Source organism: Neodiprion pinetum, chromosome 4, assembly GCF_021155775.2.
Source record: "Neodiprion pinetum isolate iyNeoPine1 chromosome 4, iyNeoPine1.2, whole genome shotgun sequence".
Lineage (NCBI taxonomy): Eukaryota > Metazoa > Arthropoda > Insecta > Hymenoptera > Diprionidae > Neodiprion > Neodiprion pinetum.
In genome coordinates, this window is record NC_060235.2 from 19,096,584 (window position 1) to 19,116,085 (window position 19,502).

The window sequence follows — 19,502 nt, forward strand, 5'->3', positions numbered from 1 at the left end:
GTTATCTCATATCTTCTCGGGACTTGGTAAAAAATCTCAATTTTTGCAAAAAGTGGAATAAAAAGTATCGGCGTTTTATTTTCTGGTACAACTCTTCGTACTCTGAGACGCGTTGTACATCAAATCTATTTCTAGAGTCTGGAAAAATGAGCTCACACAGACTAAATATTTGAAATGATATTCCTATTCGCACTGAATTTTGGTAACCGTGCATTTCATAAGTATTAGCACTATTAACCAAGCATATTCGATGCTCATTTGACGTCAGAAGTTCTTCGAGATTTGCAAATTCTTCCATTGAATCAATCGGTAACGTCGGAAAAACCACTGGCTGTTGTATAACGTCCCTTTAATTACTTTCTGCCTTGATACGATTTTCCTCAGCATAAGTTGATTCTGGTTGACGGAAAACTTATATAGATACCTTTCAGATATCGTATAGTTTGCTCGTAGAAGGTCCTCGTTGGATTTCGGAATACAACTACAGGTGAAACTTCACATACCGAAGTTGAGAGCATAGTTTGTGACTTTGATAGATTATATTCAGGTATCGACCTCGTCAAACTGTGAGCTGAAGGGCGAACTGATATTTTATATTTGCAGAAAAGATGCCAGGTGATGCATTGGATATGTTGATATTCAGTCGTGGATTCGAGGTGTTCGAATTGTGGGTTGACGGACGATTTTCATCATCTGTTGACGTATCATCCGAAGTATCTGAAGGCATTGACTCTCTTTCATAACAATGCCGTGTGGAATTTTTACCAATGGTCCAAACCGTGCCATCTTTTTCGGATATACTGTCTTTTGTAATGTGCGTCGTTGTTTTTTGCAGTGAGTAAAAACTTTCTGTTGGAGAAATATTCGTGAAAAATTGTATTATTATGTATTTTTAATTTAGAAATATCGTTTTGCCTACACACCACAGTAAACAACAGGAAATCCGTAATATTTATGACTGTCACAGGTCCAAAAACTTTTACATCACCTGATTGCTAAATTTTATTGACATTTCTGAAATTGTAATTTTTTTTAGAGCGTAGGATGAATCAGAAACAAGCAGATTTTCGAATTTCTTGGATCAATTTCTTATATATAAACAACAATCGTAAGCACACACATGTTATAGTTAGGTATCTATCACATAGTGATTATCAAAATTCGCAAAAAAATTCAAATTTATTTTTCTTATCGAGTTTCTCTTGAGCCTTATTTTTCATGTTCTGCCATTTTTAGAATGATTAAGTATATATATACGTACGTTTAAAAGAGAATTAATGCATTGGAAATACGGTTTCTTTTGGGTAAAAGATGAATCCAGTTTTAAAAAATATCGCCATTCATCGTCATATAATGGATTAATAACAGTTTACAAGAAATGTTAAGAAAAAAAAATACTTTTGTCAGAAATAATCACATGAACGACTAAAATCATGTTATATATTTATGATTTGCTAATTTCGTGATCACAGGCTTATTAAACAGGTTTAATATGTTGTTGTGAACAGATTTTTGCAATTTTATTTTGCCGTGTATACCCGTAAGAAAACTGCATTTGTGTTGACTAACGCAAATCTCACTATTTATATTCTCTGGTGTAGTATCGGGATAACAGTAAAGCTATCTCTGAATGGCAAATAAATGCTCGATTTTATGAATTTTTATGTCAAGATCTCGCTTATATTTGAAGGAGTACCCACAATTTTATATTCTCTCTCAACATTAACAATCAATTTCACAGCAACTATTTCTTTATTATCGACTACTACGTATCCGGCTATTTTATCGATTCATTGAATCTGCTGGTTCTAATGGTTGACATTTCTGCGAATTGTTTATAGATTTGAATTCGGGAATGCTTTTTTTTCTTAGAAACTAGTTTTATGTACACAATTCAGTTCTTCAAATCTATTACCAAATTGCTGCAATGGAAACCGTTTCAACTGATTAAGTCGCTTCAAATAGCTCAAATAATTAAACAGGCCAAGAACCGATAGAAAGATGTTTGCACCACGATGGATTCAACCACATTAAAACTTTTATGAAACCCATTACAGTGCTTATGCAGTCTGTACTTAATCCTCCCTCCGTACCCTGAATCTTCTAGGAAACTGTCAAAATTTTAATTAAATATTTTTTCTTCATTTTTGGTAACGTATCAATTTGGATTAACACAAATTTTGAAGTGTTTACGTCTGTTCAATAATAACAGAAAACTGAAAAAATTTTAGGTTAGCAGATTGGATTTAAAGGCATTATGACATCGTCAGAGAAGGGGAAAAATACGGTACTAAAACGAATTAAAAATACTAAATACTAAAAACGAAATGGATGGACCTTGGCCACTATTGTAGTTATCGTTTACATTCGTTTCTTGACCATTTCTATTTTCTTATCGTTACTCTCATTTGTATCTTCATTTTCATTCTTATTATCAGCTTTATTCCCATCGCAACTATCGCAATATGAACTTTTATATCATTGTCAACAATATCAGCGTTACAAATTAACAAACAAATTTACACTGTCAAAAATTTTCGTGTAAATTTCTTGCAGCTTGGAATCAATACGGGTTCGTGAAAATTTAACTTAAATTTGTGCAAGTTTTACTCAATTTCATAAGAATTCACTCCAATTTTACTTATCGTTGAAATAACAACATTCGCCCGAACGTGTCTCAGTGCAAATATTGTCACAAATGCGTATGGGCCCAAATTGACTTAGCAAATTTTACACCCAAGGTACTCCGAATTCTCAACCGTGTACAGTCACAAATAAATAACAGTAATAAAGTATGTACAGTACTCGCACGTTATAAGTCTGTATTTGAGACCGCAGGGGTAACATTACTAAGAATTGAGGTTTCCCGACTGCTGCATGCGGTGGCATTGTGGCGCACTAATTGCCTTTCTACCATGGTGGCCACGATCAGGGAAAACCGGGAAATGTTGAAGGCAAAAAAGATTGGTCAGGGAATCGTGGAAATGTTGGGGAATTTCAAATTTGGTGAAAAAAAAGAAAAAAAAAAAGATATGACCAAACGTGTGATGAAATGGCTGCAAATGAAATTAAAAAATTCTCGTATTATAATTTTAAAACAGTTTGGGCAAACCACACGCGACAGAAGTGAAACTTTTCGGCAGCACAAACAGTGCCGCGCAGCGTACGTAATACGTATACAATATACATATGTGCATTAGGGTGGTCCATATTTAGGGCTCGGAGGAATTTTTCATCAAACAACCCCCAGATCGGCTCCGAAAAATTTCAAAATTATTACCCCTTTTTTTCAGATTTTTATCCCAACTCTAACCCCTGCCTGTAAAAGGGTGGATTTCCCCGTTTAAATTACACGTGTTTCGGCCATGTTCTCAGTATGTATTTTGCCGTAAGACTAAATATGTTCAAAAAAATCTGTAACCAGCGAGTTTCTTTGTCCTACCACCACAAAAATAAAAAAAAAATAAAAAATTGTATTGCACTATTGGGTTCAAATAAACATTTTTGCGATCTTCGATTTTTTCGATTTGACGATTTTTTAAATACAATTATCCGAACGTGACAGAATTCGCTCCAAATAGCAAATTCCGTTGGACGTTGTAGCGTCCAATAGCTTGCTAAATGACTTTCTGTCCGGAGGGGAAGCGGCTTGTAACACCCGAAGATTATACAACAAATTTACCAAAAAACAACCGCTTTTGCTCTAAACGAAGTTTGAAATAAATCATGCGCCATGAATACCATTCACACTTCTGTAATAAATTTTCTATTAGTGTATTTTTTAGGTTTTAATTGGTAGTAGGTTAATTCTGCGTCAGTTTCGGGTGAATTTGACCACTTTCCCATCTTGTTGTAGCAAGCAACACAGGTCCAATGAATAAGGTATTTGCTGACAGTAACGTTCCTATTATCCATGCAGCCCATCTCCTCTGCACGGAGCCTCATGTGTGCGGTATGTTCCCGTAATTAAGCTGTATACAGGATGTGAAAAGTGGACAAACTCACCTTAAACATATGATGTCTGAATTCATGGTCTAAATAAAGTGTCCCTACATCTAAATCTCTTACGGATTAACGTGAGAAGTCGCATTGCTTCGGGCGAATGACATATTTTCGATAGCAAATATCGATATTTTCAAAATGATCTTACCTTTCCGAAGATATAAGAATCAGTGTACAAACTTGACAGGATGCTGAAGTGTATAAAGAAATTATCACAAAATTACTGAAATATTTCCGGACATATTAATAGAATACATTTTCAAACTGAAAACAGAAGTTGATAATGTAAAAAATGAATATGAGTATCAATACCCAGTGAACACATGACCTCCATATGACGTCATAGATAGGTCACATAGAGATCATCGACTTTTTACATAGATATGACATAAAAATGACTTTATTGATGACTCTGATATGATGTCATGTAGTACGACATCATTATGACATAGTGCTGACATAAAATTTGACTTTTATATGACGTTATGATTGTGACTTAAATATTACGTAAATATTATGTCTTATCCCTATCACATGTGTGACGTCGCATCAAAGTCATAAATTTATATATTATTTACGTAAGAAATAAATCATACAATTACATAAATTACAAGTCATATTCTGACGTCAAAAGGATATCATAATACCGTCATATTCTTACGTAAGAAACAACTCATACTTTTACGTAAAATTGATGTACGATGAACGTCATACTTAAGCATCAGCTTCCGGTCATTCTTTTACATACGAGTGACATAATACTCATGTCACGACGGTATAAAAAAAAACGATCAACGATACTTTTCTATTTATGTTCTATGTTGTATCATGTATTGATTTAATAATTCATAAGTGGAATTTCATATGACATTTCTTAATTTTTACTTTTACATTTAGTGTCCAAATTCAACTTACCGCAAATTCTCTTTAAATGCAAACATTAAATATATTTTTAACATTGAAAATATTAGGATATTGTCATAAATAAAATATATAAACTAATTTCAAAATTAATTATTATATTGTAATAGAGGTACAGTAACAAAATAATCACTATTTATAAATGAAAAATATAAACATTTTGACTTTACAAGTTCTGTTGTAACAGTTATATTATTATAAGCATTCTTAAATACTTTTTATCACTATGACATCAGAGTTATGTCATCGAGACGTCAGGTAAGTTATAATCATGTCAGCCAGACGTCACAATTTTGTAAGCAACTTTACATCACTATTTTACCTCAAATTTAAGTCATCTTGACGTCAGCTAAATAACAAGTACGTCAGCTGGACGTCATATTTTTGTAAGCTTCCGGTACCGACTGTACTTCTCTATGACATCAGAGTTATGTCATTTTGACGTCAGTTAAGTCATAATGATGTCAATTGGAGGTCATATTTACGTCATTTATCTTACGTAAGAATCTTACGTCAGGAAGTGGGAAATTATGAGTCATATGTGACTCATATATGACTCACATCTTACGTAAATCATGACGTGACATGACGTCATTCTGACATCAGTTTGACATAATTGTGTTCACTGGGTAATAAATAGATGATAATGAATCGGATACTGCCTGATATTGAATTGGTTACGATTTGTTTGTACGAGAACTTGTCTTACCAGATTTGATATTGTCCAAACTTGATATTACTTTCTTGCCTCATTTATTGACGTGGAAATCACATTAACTTCACATTCCGATTTTTGATACAGTAACCACTTTACGTCAAAATCCCTTCGGGAATAGAATAATGTATCACTTGACGTGCTACTTAAAAACCAAACATGTGAATAACAGACGTGAGGGCCGTTGTCCATATTGCAAAAAAATCGCATTAATGTTAAAGTGCTACCTGTTTGCTTCTCGGGTTTTTCGAATTTATTTTTATACTCCGAAGGTCCAAGGTGTTCACTAGTTCCTATGCGTTTTCGATACCTTTTACACCTTTTGCAACCTTCGATGGTATCGACTTCTCTTACAACCAACAGCAGAGTATCACTGCACACGTTTGCATAGGTCGTCACTCAAAGCCTTGAATTTACAATAGATTCGATTTCGAGCAGCTTCAGATCGGTTGCATCCCTAATTTGGTTTCTGCATTCTCAATTCGGTTTTCAGCGTCTCTCGACTCGACATCAATGGTTTGTGTAAAATTCGCACGAACTCTATAGTGGACCAACTGGGACATGCAGAAAATGTTAAATTCAACATTGTTTTCTTTAACACTGTAGTTTTCACAAATTTTATTTGAAAAAAAATAAATGTAAGTACAACCCAACTCGGTCACAGTAAAAACTTGACATAAAACTTTGTTGAATTGTTCGTCATTCGGGGTTGCCGTCAAAGTGGAAAAAATGTATCCCCATGCGCGTTTTAATATCTAATTCAACGCGAAATTTTTCAATGGTAGCGACTCCTTCATACGCAGAGGAAAATAATTGAAATCAAACACATCAAATTTGACACTGAAGGTTAAATAAAAGCGATAAGGGATTGAAACTTGTTGGAAGTTTTTTTTTTTTTTTCTTCACATGACCTATATATTGTTTTGAATAAGCATCAAGAAGCTTCCTGAGGTATACTTACATGCGTTTTGGCTAGAGCTTTTGCAGAGGAAACGAAAATATATCTTTCATACTCCCTAAGAAATCCAATTTAATTTTGTTAAGTAATAAACTTTTTTTATTTTCACTGCGACGGACCACCTTCCAAGTTTCCTTGAGAGTATTACGTCCTCCAGACCTTGAATTCTTTCCTCACACTCTTACAGCTACCTTGTATCCTGCATCCTCTTCTCGTCATCACCTCACTGCCTCGGTTCTCATACCGCATCAGCAGAATGCTCCCTCTTCTCCTAAACTGCAACTAACCAGTCCCTTGCATGCGTCCCCCCATATATTCACACTCGCAAGTCATCTTCCATTCAGCCAACATCAAAATTCGCATCTCTGCCCTTTTTCCTCCGCCATATTGCGATACTCCGGCCACGTGCACTTTCATTCTATGTTAATTTTGGGCGCCAATTGCTTTCTGTAATAATAATTAAAAAACGAAGCGGAAACTAACATGATCATTCTCAGGACGTTTGGAATAAACCGTGGGTTGTCTTAGGCTAAGTAAATACACGTAGGCAATGAATCAGCGAGACAAAGCAGGCAATTACATGTGACAGGAAATTAGTATTTGTTTATTCAGGAAGTTGATGGAATAAAAAGGTATACATATATTGGTGGGAGTAATGATATTGGGTGGTTAGGAATTAGCACAATTTTTAATGTATTATATATGAGAAAGAGTGCATCTGGAGTAACGTCATTTCCATTACCGGATAGTTATACACAAATATAATCAATAAACCTGCGCTATCGGATAGTTACACAAGGATTAATAATAGGAACCTACACTTCCAGAATCCAGATGGTTACGCGCATTCGTACTAGTGTCCGACCGAAGGTCAGATTTTGGCTAAAGCTGGAGCCGATTGTTTAGCCCTAGCCTCAACCTTTGCCCAAAACCGAAGCCGACGATTCAACTTTAGTAAGAACTTCTATAACACTGGCTAAGAACGATAATAATATCGATGCAAATTGCGTAGAATCATTTGGTATTACGCATGATAGTAGTAATAAAAGAAGTACTCGGTAAGATTTATATATTTATTTCTTTATTGCAATGAAATGAGATGACGGTGCCTGACTCGGCACGCAACTCGCCCGCGCTTCTACAAATTCGACCGTTTTCGACAACTGATAAAAAAGTTTGGCTTTGGCCAAACCTTCGGCTGATTTTTGGCTGAAGCCGAAGATGCGGCCAACGGTACTTTTTTTGGTCGAAGGTGGGTGAAGCCGAAGGTTCGGCCGGACATTGATACGTACCTACTAGCATAAAGAATAAACCTCAACTGTCGGATGGCTGCACAAACATGCTACGATAGTGAACATCCACGGACACCATTGCTGATTTAAATCGTAAGGTCAAAGTTTCCAATGGACAGAAATACCGACGTACGATCCGCGATGCTTCACCTCTTCATCTCGTTATGTAAAAGCAGGTATGATTCGCTGACGTGACCGATTAATTAACCTCTGGTTATTTATAATAATATTTCCTATTTGTTTACGGGACGGTAGCGAGGGAATCGGTGCCACGCGGCGGATCGAGTGAAGCTCGGAGCTGACAGCCGTAATCCGGCAAGACCATGTAGCGCTGTTTTGGCCTGGGAATCCATTTGTTTGCTGATCGGCAGAATAAATGGACGAAATTATATGAATAGAGCATTGGAATTCCGACACGTTACAGCATCTTCTCATTGTACTCTCCATTTCCCTTCTAGTCAATCAATTATATACTCAAACATTCAACTCCTCAATAGAAGTGCCTCTCATTTCCTCTTATCCTTCGTACGTGCGCGTAGTTAACGGGTTACGAACCCGAAATAGGCCGTAATAACATCAAGGCCGGGTGTGGATTCGGTCATCGATAGTTACTCGTGATCCGAATTATCCACCCCGCAACAAGAGAGCCAAATAAAACATCACGTCAAAATCTGCATCTCATCATACAGTGTCTCATCTCACAATGCCTGGGCGGTAGAGCGCTCTACGAAATTTTTAAGCTCATTGAAAATCGAAGATGACTTATCATAAAATGAAAACAAAATCACAATCTTGACTGTCCTCCGTACACTGGATTGTTTTTTCTATTCATAGCAACTCTTTAAGAAAGTCCTGAAACGAAAAACTCGTAAAGAAGAAAGAGAAAATTTACTCCGTAACTAAGGAAGCAAAGAATGATACTCGTATTAAAATTTGGTTTCCACGTTTACCGGAAATCACGATTGAAATGTCATAAACGCGTTTTATTTAAACGTAAATGCAATTATACACGTGCTGACCTGCATGAGCATTTAGTGGCACCTATGAGAGATGCAGTTTTACTTTTATTTATTATGTAACAATTTAAAGGTGTGTAAAGGATGTAGTAATGAAGATTCAATTCAACATTTCGAGCACTTTATTTAAATCAAGGTTGTGTTAATTTTTAGGAGTTCCCCGAATAAGATGTAGCTACAATAGTCGTGGAAAAATCATTAGCATATTCATTGGTAAATAAGTGCGCTCGTAAATAGCTCTCATTAAATATCCTAAAATCATTTCTACTACCATCGCCGACTGTACTCTAACTTTGATAAAATTTCACTTTATTAGAGATAGCGAGATTCAAGCCCACCTTAAAACCACGTGGAAAGTCCCATATTCACGAGCTGATCCCAGATCAGCTTTATCTGCCATCTACCACCCCCGGAACAAAATAACTGTCCGAAAAAAGTGATTTTTCAGATACGCCGGAAAGAATCCGGTACGTGAAAATTGATATAAATGTTTAGAGTAGTGTTTTAGGTTTCAGATGTGATTTGAATATGAAATAGACATTTTGCAAACACACCCAGTTCACATGATTGCATCTCCCGAATCCACTGCAGTAGAGAGTGAAATTTATCGAATAAATTCCTATTTCATGTAAGCCACCAGTAGTGAAAACCATCGCCAAGTAGAATTCGTTAAATTGTAAATTAATTGTCACAGGCTCGTTTCCACCTGGTAATATTGTAACCTTGCCGTATTCAGTTTCAGAACTAACTAACTCCGTCAAAACTTGACTTGAAAAATGACGCAATTTTGTGAAGATCCGAGTGAGAAAATAGAGTCTGAACAATGGAAAAGAATCTTCAAAGCTCATGACATCTAGATAATCAATTTCAATTAATAATAAGCTAGAAGTTTCAGACCGAAATACTACCTTTATATCCAACAGCAGTGACAGTTGTAACGACACACAGAACCAAAAACATGCGCAGCTTAGAATTCATCACTGTATTTTCCCTCCCGTAATTTCCAATCACCAAGTTTGCATTCGTTATTATACTGTCAGTGATTGTCGTTTTTTGTTGCCTGTTAGCCACGACTCACCACCGGATTTTCACTTAAAGTCTCGCGTTCCAAAGTTTAATGAACGAATAAAACACGGTGACACAAGGTTCGATATGAAAAGCACTGAACTACGATGGCGTATGTCAGTTCTTCTTAAAAAAAATTTTAGGCTTCGTTTTTCTAATTCACGTTCTCGGTTGCGCGGTACGGCATAAGATACATTATGTATGTCTTTTAACAACTCATCCCGCAGAGTCCCGGGTCGCTACTACCGCTGCCTGGGATCTTTCACTATACCTCGACAATCCCGTATAGAAAAGCCTCCCCCAGAGGCATGTGAACGACGGCGCAGGCGTCCCGGGCGTTCTTGGCTGTTGCCCGGGCACTGCTTCGCATTCACAAATCTCTCCTGCGCTGTAACAAGTTTCGCCACATGCACATGAATTTTCACATGTACAATTCCACGTTAGGAGAACACACTATACGCTCCGGGTTGTCCATCCAATAACAACACCAAACTAAAAGACGCGACGAAACGGGGAGGAGATAGGGTGTTGCGGTAATCACATGAGTTTCATATTTCTCTAAGCCCTACTGTCTTCGTCATCGTTTCTTGTAAGATGATGTGATGCTCGTAAGGAAAAAAGCCTCCTACTACACAAGCAAGTGACCCTATAATTTTGAATTAAGATCTAAAATCGTTTGCTACGCAATGCCATATTCTTTGTGGACGATATTTTCGAACACCTGTACTTTATGTGAAAAATCCACTCCAAAGTATCAAAATTTCGTATGAGTGATGTTAAACTAACAACCCTTAACTTCTTCATAGAGTAACGCTTATATCACACGGACTGTTAATAACCTGTACAGGACCAACATAATATCTGCCACAGGCTACTATAACCTGTGTGTCACACACGGAGATTTAAGTTACAGAGTAGAGATGTAACAGATATAACACACATGCGTACACCGAGAGAAGGATGTGGTAAAAATTATCCTCATCCCTTAATTTAGGGTCGAGATGAGCCATTAAAAATTCTATCGTCACTGTGGTCACAACAATGTCAGATATGTATCACTGATTAAAATAACAGCATGTCTCAGTTATAGCCAAGAATGAGTAAGAGTTAATAAGAACGCAATTTCCACATATTTCTGCTTTTTTGGAGTAGTGTATCATTGATTACGAACAATGCAATTCGATTCATCATATCCTTTGATTTGTAAGGTACGTAAGGGGGGCTTAAACACATAACCGTTACATGACCTAGCCATACACCCCAGACACGTTCCAGTAATTCTCCTAAAACGTTACCAACGACCTGCAGACGTACCACTTGATTATGATTTAGTCTCACATCCTTGTTTCTCAATGCCCCTGAATAATAGATGAATTTTACTTTCTCTACTTATAGGTACATACGGATTGATACTGAGTAAACCACTTTTATATACGGTTTTAAAAATTCTTAGTATAATTTGTGTGACGTTTGAAACCCTTCCCATTTGGTTACTAATCTCTGTAGACATTGAAATTATATATTTGAAACAATTATTGCTTCTTAGCCGCTTTTGTAAAATCCAATGTTTATGTCAATGTCATTTTACAGTTATATTTAATGTGCTACCTACTCTAGGTCCAAGGGCAGGAGTGTGAGGCTGAATAAGAAGACCCAAGATGATAGTCACACACATGAATTTTTGATAAATTGGTTTGGAAGCTCAATACGTAGAAGGTGCAGCAAAAGATCTGAGTTTATAAAAATCAGCCAATCAGTTAATCGGTCAATTACTCAATTAGTCAATCAGTTTAAATTAAAACTCATGAAGCTCAGTATCTGAGATCAACACAAATTTAAGCGAAAAATAGATTTCTTGAAGTTTATTGCAAAATTTTATAAAGACCACTAATGAAAGTTCGTCTTCTATTTGACTCAGAGGATTGATCTTTGATAACTAAAATTCATAGTAAAACATTCAAAGTGATAAGTGTGTGACAAAAAAAAAAAACAAGCTTTGATTATGTACTCTGAGAGAACACCGAGCTTTGACTTTTATTGAGAAATACCATTTTTATATTCACACATTAGTCGACACATAGGGCGGTCTCTGAGTCAAAGATCTCCCTTACCCTCCAAGTGAGTTCCGAACGTTCACGAATTTTCGTTTCATGATTGATTTTTGGTAACCTATAAAAACTATTCTTGGAAGTGTCAAATAAGTCATGTGCTTGAGCACAGTTACGCAGTGATAAGAATTCGTTACGAAGTAAAGTGTGGATGATCGCGAGCTTATTCCAGCAATCACTTTGCTCTCTTCGTTTCATCGTCGCGAATTATTATGACTCCTGCGAGAAAAACGTGTAATACTAAACTTCCATCGAAGGTAATAGACCTCAACTAAGTGAACCTCGTCGGCAGCCTGAAAAGTCTACCTACCAAAAGAATGTCTAACATGACGAGGCTAAGACTCGTAAAAACTGAAAAATCCAGAGAGATTAGCCTTACAGGCCGAAGTGGCTCGGTGTTAGCGGAGTGGAATGACTTGGACTCAAATCCCCGGCTTATCAATTGGGTCCTAAACTGCAACTTGCAAAAATATCAGACGGGTAACGCAATCGAGGCGCCGGGTTGCTGGTCGGTGGTTTGGATTCAGGTCAGGCTACACCTAGACAAGGTTTTCGACAGTTTCTTCCGTAACTTCTAAACCGGTGATTCGGAAGTTAACCTGGCTATTTCTGCAATTTAATAAGACATGTTGCACACTCAGAAATGCAAAAAAGACATGTTGAAGAGCCGAGGGGCAGCTGCTGAGAAAATTTGAGACATAACCTTGATTTTCGGCTGTAACTGTCATTCTTTTGCTCGCAGCGTATTCAAATGATGCGCAATTAATTTCTGGAGCGAAATTCCGTAGATGAAATGCATTAAGAAATTGAAAACAGCATGGTTCAAAGTCAACAAGATTTCCAAAACATCGGAACAATTAGTCTCACGTTTTTTTTTAACGGAAAATATTTGGTTTCAGAATAGATTTCTACGAACCATTTCTAACCAATTGAAACCCCAAAAACTCAGAAAACCCATCAAAACGAGCTTGGGATCAACAGCAGAGAAATGACGAATAAAATTCTTTGTTTTTCGGCTGAAATTCTCTACATGTTGCTCGCAGCATATTGGGACTGCGCTTAAGGTGGTTCCTCCGCTCAGAGACTTATTACGTGGGTGCTATCCATAGGCCCAATGTTAAATTAGAAATTTGCACACAATTCTCACTAAATCGATACGAATATGAACTGTGAATGTGTTATGAATAATATTGTACTCGGTATTTATGAATTAGACAAAGAAAAGTTATGATAAAAAATTGGTATTGTTTTATGCGTTGATACGTTCCTCGGAAGTGAGCAATGCGGCAGCATTGTCATCTTCCTTCTCCGTTTGAACACCTGATCAAACTCTGTTCAGTTTGTATGCGTTGTTTGCGTCGTAACAATTGTAAAAGTAAAATTATATTTAACGTGGAAAAAAACATGTTATTTTATACTAGACGCCATTCAATGAGTATGTTTGCGACCCCCCCCCCCCCTCGGGGCGCGAAATCTCATGACACTGTCATCCTTCCCTATGCACGTCTCATGAAGCTAATACGTTGACTGTGGAATGCAAAGACAGCTGTCGAACTGGGCTTTGGTGTGACAACCGAAAATCGTCGTGCGCTTGCGCTCCCTGAGGTGTTCCGAAGGTAGAGTTGAGAACTTATTGCAGTACATCAGAGAGTTACCGATTTCGACATGATACTGGCTGCATTCACCTTCCAAGTAACACAGTCTTCGCAATGGTATGTCCAAGCCCTTAGTCTGTGTGTACTTACCGTCTTGTCAAAGATACAAGAAATTGAGAAGGGGAATAAATTTCTTCCGAAATTAGTAGCAAAACAGTGGTTTAATTAAAGTATAGGTACCCAAGAAAAGAATGTATACATAGATCATAATATAATAATGAATCAGAGACCAAAAAGTATATATGCGGTTCATGTACGATATTGATATACATATATGATCCATTTACGATTGATACGTGATGCATACTATAAATTTTATAATTTTCCAGGAGATAAACTAGATTATCTACAATAATACGGCTACAATATGAAAATAGAAGAATTATTCATTTTGAAATAGGATTCTATTCGACACGCGCTCCATGTATTCCATAACATTAATATTCATACTTATTCCAACAACTTTTCATTTGCTCTCTCGATCTTGAATTTTCGTAGGCATAGAATCGAAACGCTGTTTTAGGTAGTCGCAAGTGAAATATCTACGTTGGGTGGAGAAGCAGAATTGTTTTCGAAAAGTGTTCGTATGGAAGAAGATTCGGAGTAACTGTAATACATCACGGATGCGCTCATTTTGATCGAGATGAAATGGATGCTCCGTGTATGAGATAGTATTTAACGCAGTGTCCTGATTTGAAGGACTAAAGAGGTAACTGTTGGCGATTTTTTAGTTGATAGGGAGAGAAATAACGAAGCTTCTTAAGACTTCGAGTTTATTTTAACACACATAATTGAAAGGTGCAAATAAAAATTTTTATCATCCAACTGTCGCACAACGGCATCGTTATTATTAGCTGACCCGTTAACTGAAGAATATATTTTGAGTCAGTGGCTGACCATCGAAGCGCCGAGCCGCTTGAGTCTGGAATCGGCAGGAAAGATAAAGTGCGTATGTCTTGTCTGAAATGTAAAAACTAAAATCATCATACATCATACATCATACATTAGACCTGTCCTTAAGAAGGCCAAAATCGAACTTTAATGGTCTTACCCCTCAAATTGGTTCGAAATAATTAAAAAAAAATGTCCAAATTTTTAAAAATATTTCCCTCAATATTTACCCCCGCCTAGGAAGTCTTACTTTTTCCCATAAGAAAAGCATTGGTTTTTCGGGATTTTTAATCGTTTTTTTACCGCTGCCGTAATTATCAGCTAAAAAATTGCAAATGCTCAAAAAATGTTGACAGTTATGTTACCTTTGAAAATGAAAATGAGTGAACTCATGAGAATCGTGCTCGGCAGATTTCGAGTACCGGGTTCTCTACCTCCTGGATCCTGCGCTCCGGGTCCGCTTCCTGGTGCAACTCGAGTTCCAAGACAAGCGCCCCGTAGTTCTTGCTGTCCAGGTCCTTGACCTGGTGACTTTTGACCTTCGGGACTAACTTTCCGTAGTCCTGGCTGTCCAGGTCGTCTGCCTGGTGGATTTTGACATCCGGGACAAGCGCTCCGTGGTTTTGGCTGTCCAGGTTCTGGACGTGTTGACTTTGGACTTTGAGGACTAATTTTCAAGTACACAAGTTTGATTATTGAGAACGTCATGATTTGTACTATCAAATCAGTATGCATGCTTCAGATAACATTTTGAATCCGAAAAACAACGTAGGACTAGGATCAACAAATTGCAATTGGTGAGTAGTTGTCCTGGTATTAACAGAAATATATGACAATAACGTCGTTCAATTAGAGCTAAAATTGCTGTGCGTAGTGTTTCAAATCTGTATTTTTTGACGGAATTTATTGTCATAAAATTGTAATACGTTATCCTTACATGCACGTGTAAACGTAATTTGTAACATTATATAAAAAAAATCTTACGGGCAGATTGGCGGTGGTCGGAGGTGGTAAAAGGTGCTGGGAGGTGGTAGGAGGTGGTGGGGGATAGTAGGAAGTGGTCGGGGTCGTTGGAGGTGGTCGGAGGTAGACGAGGAAGAGGACGAGGACTTGTGCTCGGTGAGTTTAACATTTTTATAATATTTGATGGCAAATGTAATTATGTTTCATCTAAAATATTTCAAACTTGTCATGTTTACAATAAATTATTTCAATTCATTTTTTGTGCAAGCACATATTTAGTAGCTCATGAAATTTATTACGTATTAATAGATTATTTAATTATATTAATCCTTACATAATACTTTTGATGTGTTCTTGTACTGAAAATATTTATTACTATTCCAGTTATAACCCGAGGTGGTTAGCAGTGGTCGTCGGGGGTGGTTGGCGGTGGTTGGAGGTGGTCGAGCTGGACGAGGTGGAGGACGAGGATTCGTGCTCGGTGAGTTTAAGATTTTTACAATATTTGATGAAGTAGAATCAGCATCAGGAGTAGGATCAGGGGAAGATGTAGAAATAGGAGTAGAAGTAGGAGTAGTGGTAGGAATAGGACCCGGAGTAGGAATATGAGTAGAAGTAGGAATAGTAGGAGTTGGAGTGGGATTAGAAGTAGGAGTAGGAGTAGGAGCAGAAGTAGGTAGGGCGGGTTGGGTCGTGTGAGGGGAGGGGAGGGGTGGGAAGGGGATATTATCATATCAAGTTATCAGTAATAAGCAATTGCGGGTAAAATATTAGCTTACTTTTGTGAGTACTTATGAATATAGCCTCTATGAATATTCATTGTTGATATATAAGGTCTGGCAACGTACCTACTTTCTGTAAGAGATGTTGAAGATTTTTAAAATAATCATGTTTCAGTTCTGTGCCCCACCTAGTGATCCACTAGTACATATCCTCCGACGTGACATCGCTGTGCTACGTATAAAGAAGAAAAGATTGATTAAGATGCAAATTGCTCCTCTCTTCTTGCCATTGTGCTTTCAGCCATTGTTGTGCCGTGTGTTTAAAATTTAGGACATTATATAATATAGAATAACAGGTACAGCTACGAATATAACACTACAATAAATCTTATAGAAATGAGCTCTCATTGAGATTTCTCTGTATTTATAACTCGACGCGAGAAGGCAAAAATCAATGTAATGCCATCTGTAAGGTAATTTGACTCGTGTTTGCACAACGAGAACTCGTGGGGCATTTTGCGGTGAAATTTGAAAAATTGTTGTACAAGAAATTAAATGACTATAAAAATGGAGAAATAATATTATCTCTAATAGTGAATGTAGCTGATACAGCTTTAACCGTATATTGATTATGTTGATGATCTATTGTGACAAGATCGGAATTAGATAAGCTCTCTAAATACTCTTTTCTAGACTATTAATTTATATCATGTATATGTAAATGTATATTTCTTCAGTTTATACAATCACTGCACTAGGATTACTCTTGCCATGTTTTATGGTGCGCTTGTGTAATTTGTATATTATTAACCTTACGTTTTACTCTATTTGCGACAAGTTATGAGTGTTTCGAATTTCTTGGCAATAATTTATGTACATGTATGTGTATATATGTATATGTATACTTATGCATGTGTATATATATATGTACACATATTTAAAACTAGATTCTTACAATAAACACAGAGGTTTTAGTATATTCACATACGGATTTCTGTGTATAGGTATACTTAAATTAGAATATCCTTATCTCTAATACGGAGTTCTTTGTAATTCGCATTTGTTCTTGTAACCCAATGTCCTATATACGATGGCAAAAATCGAGATCCAACTTAACTGAGTCTCAAAGCCCTGTTGACATAAAAGCAGCTATTCGATAGAAATTATAGTTTATAGTTTACACAGCCCATTACATGATATTTCATTATAAATAAATATGTTTCAATGTATTTAGGAATAATTTATCAAATATACAGAAGTCATGTGCAAATAATAAATGAATTGATTCGACCGCAGTTTGATGTATTCATTAGAGCTTTAATAATAAATTTAAGCTTTGTTACTTCTTTTATTTTATTATGGATAATCGAAAACATTTCCGACTAATCGTGCTGTGGAAGCATGGGGATTAAACCAAATGTAGCAAAAGATTAGAAACAGTGTATGTAGAGTACGGGTATTTTTCTAATAATGCAAATAGAATAGAATACCACGCCTTGCGAATTAGCTTTCCAGTCAGAGATGAATGATGAATTTTAAGGACTGCATTATCGTCGTTGAATACTCTATGCCTCATGGGAAAAGAAAATCTGTAACGACAAACTTGATGCACCGGATCATCGTCGACTTTAACTTTTGAAATGTCCTACCATTTCCGAACACCTCCAACCATCCTATTTACCTATATTACCAGATTAGCTATGATATGAAAAGAGAAGAATTATTCATTTCGAAATGGGATTCTATTCGAGGCGCGCTCGACGTATTCCATGACATTAGTATTCATAATTATTCCAACAACTTTTCATTTGCTCTCTCGATCTTGAATTTTCATAGGCATAGAATCGGAACGTTGTTTTAGCTGGTCACAAGTGAAGTATCTGCGTTGGGTGGAGGAGCAGAATTGTTTTTCGAAAAGTATTCGGATGGAAAAAAATTCAGAGTAACTGTAATACATCACGGATGCGTTAATTTTGAACGAGATGAAACGGATGCTTCGTATATGAGACAGTATTTAACGCTGCGTAGTGATTTAAAGACCTAGAAAGGTGATAGGGAGAGAAAGAACGACGCTTCTTAACATTTCGAGTGTATTTTAACACACATTTGAAAGATACGAGCGAAATTTTTCATCATCCAACTGTCGCAGAACGGCAGCGTTATTAGCCGAGCCGTTCACTGAAGAATATATCCTCAGTCAACGGCTGACCATCAGAGGGCCTGGCCGCTTGAGTCTGGAATCGGCAGGAGAGATGAAGTGTGTATTTCTTGTATGAAACGTGAAAACTAAAAGCATTATACATCATATCATATCATCATACATCGTACACCATACATCATACACCATACATCATACATCATACATCGTACATCATACATCGTACATCATACATCATCATACATAGTATCAAAGTTCGAAACCATAGTTTGGATGTCGGACGTTCAGAAAGTGACGTCACCAATTCGAAATCAGCTAGTCGAATTCCTCAGTCTGGAAACAACCGCGCAGTAGAGCGGACGGATGAGAGTCGCGCTCCGCAAATTTCGAGTACCGGGTTCTCAACCTCCCGGATCCCGCGCTTCGGCTCCGCTACGTCTTTCGAGTACCGGGTTCTCAACCTCCCGGATCCCGCGCTTCGGGTCCGCTACGCGGTGAAACTCGACTTCCAGGATAAGCTCTCCGTGGTTCCTGGTTCATGTTTGCAATAAATTATTTCAATTCGTTTTTCGCGCAACCCCAAATTCGGTAGCCGTCAGTCCGCTAATAAAATTTCTCGACTTCCAGGATAAGCGCTCCGTGGTTCCTGGTTCATGTTTACAATAAATTATTTCAATTCGTTTTTCGCGCAACCCCAAATTCGGTAGCCGTCAGTCCGCTAATAAAATTTCCCGACTTCCAGGATAAGCGCTCCGTGGTTCCTGGTTCATGTTTACAATAAATTATTTCAATTCAATTTTCGCGCAACCCCAAATTCGGTAGCCGTCAGTCCGCTAATAAAATTTCTCGACTTCCAGGATAAGCGCTCCGTGGTTCCTGGTTCATGTTTACAATAAATTATTTCAATTCGTTTTTCGCGCAACCCCAAATTCGGTAGCCGTCAGTCCGCTAATAAAATTTCTCGACTTCCAGGATAAGCGCTCCGTGGTTCCTGGTTCATGTTTACAATAAATTATTTCAATTCGTTTTTCGCGCA

General features: G+C 37.1%; 1 protein-coding gene and 1 long non-coding RNA gene across 6 annotated transcripts in view; one reads left to right on the forward strand and one right to left on the reverse strand.

Moving 5' to 3' along the window:
* LOC124216784 (lachesin) overlaps positions 1 to 10,199 on the reverse strand; it is a 33,483-nt gene extending 23,284 nt beyond the window's left edge. For both annotated transcript variants that reach the window (XM_046621727.2, XM_046621726.2), the window contains exon 1: positions 9,813 to 10,199. In XM_046621727.2, coding sequence (XP_046477683.1) covers positions 9,813 to 9,882 — 70 coding nt within the window. In that variant the 5' untranslated portion in view covers positions 9,883 to 10,199. The remainder of the gene's footprint in view (positions 1 to 9,812) is intronic.
* Positions 10,200 to 13,606: 3,407 nt separating this feature from the next.
* Positions 13,607 to 17,594, forward strand: LOC138190791 (uncharacterized). 4 transcript variants are annotated; one of them, XR_011176862.1, is made up of 6 exons: positions 13,607 to 13,789; positions 14,256 to 14,677; positions 15,035 to 15,420; positions 15,614 to 15,742; positions 15,971 to 16,067; positions 16,484 to 17,594. It is a non-coding gene; the product is annotated as an uncharacterized lncRNA (long non-coding RNA). The 4 variants fall into 4 exon arrangements; XR_011176863.1 differs by having other exon boundaries at positions 14,256 to 14,441; XR_011176861.1 differs by having other exon boundaries at positions 14,256 to 15,420.
* Positions 17,595 to 19,502: the final 1,908 nt, after the last annotated feature.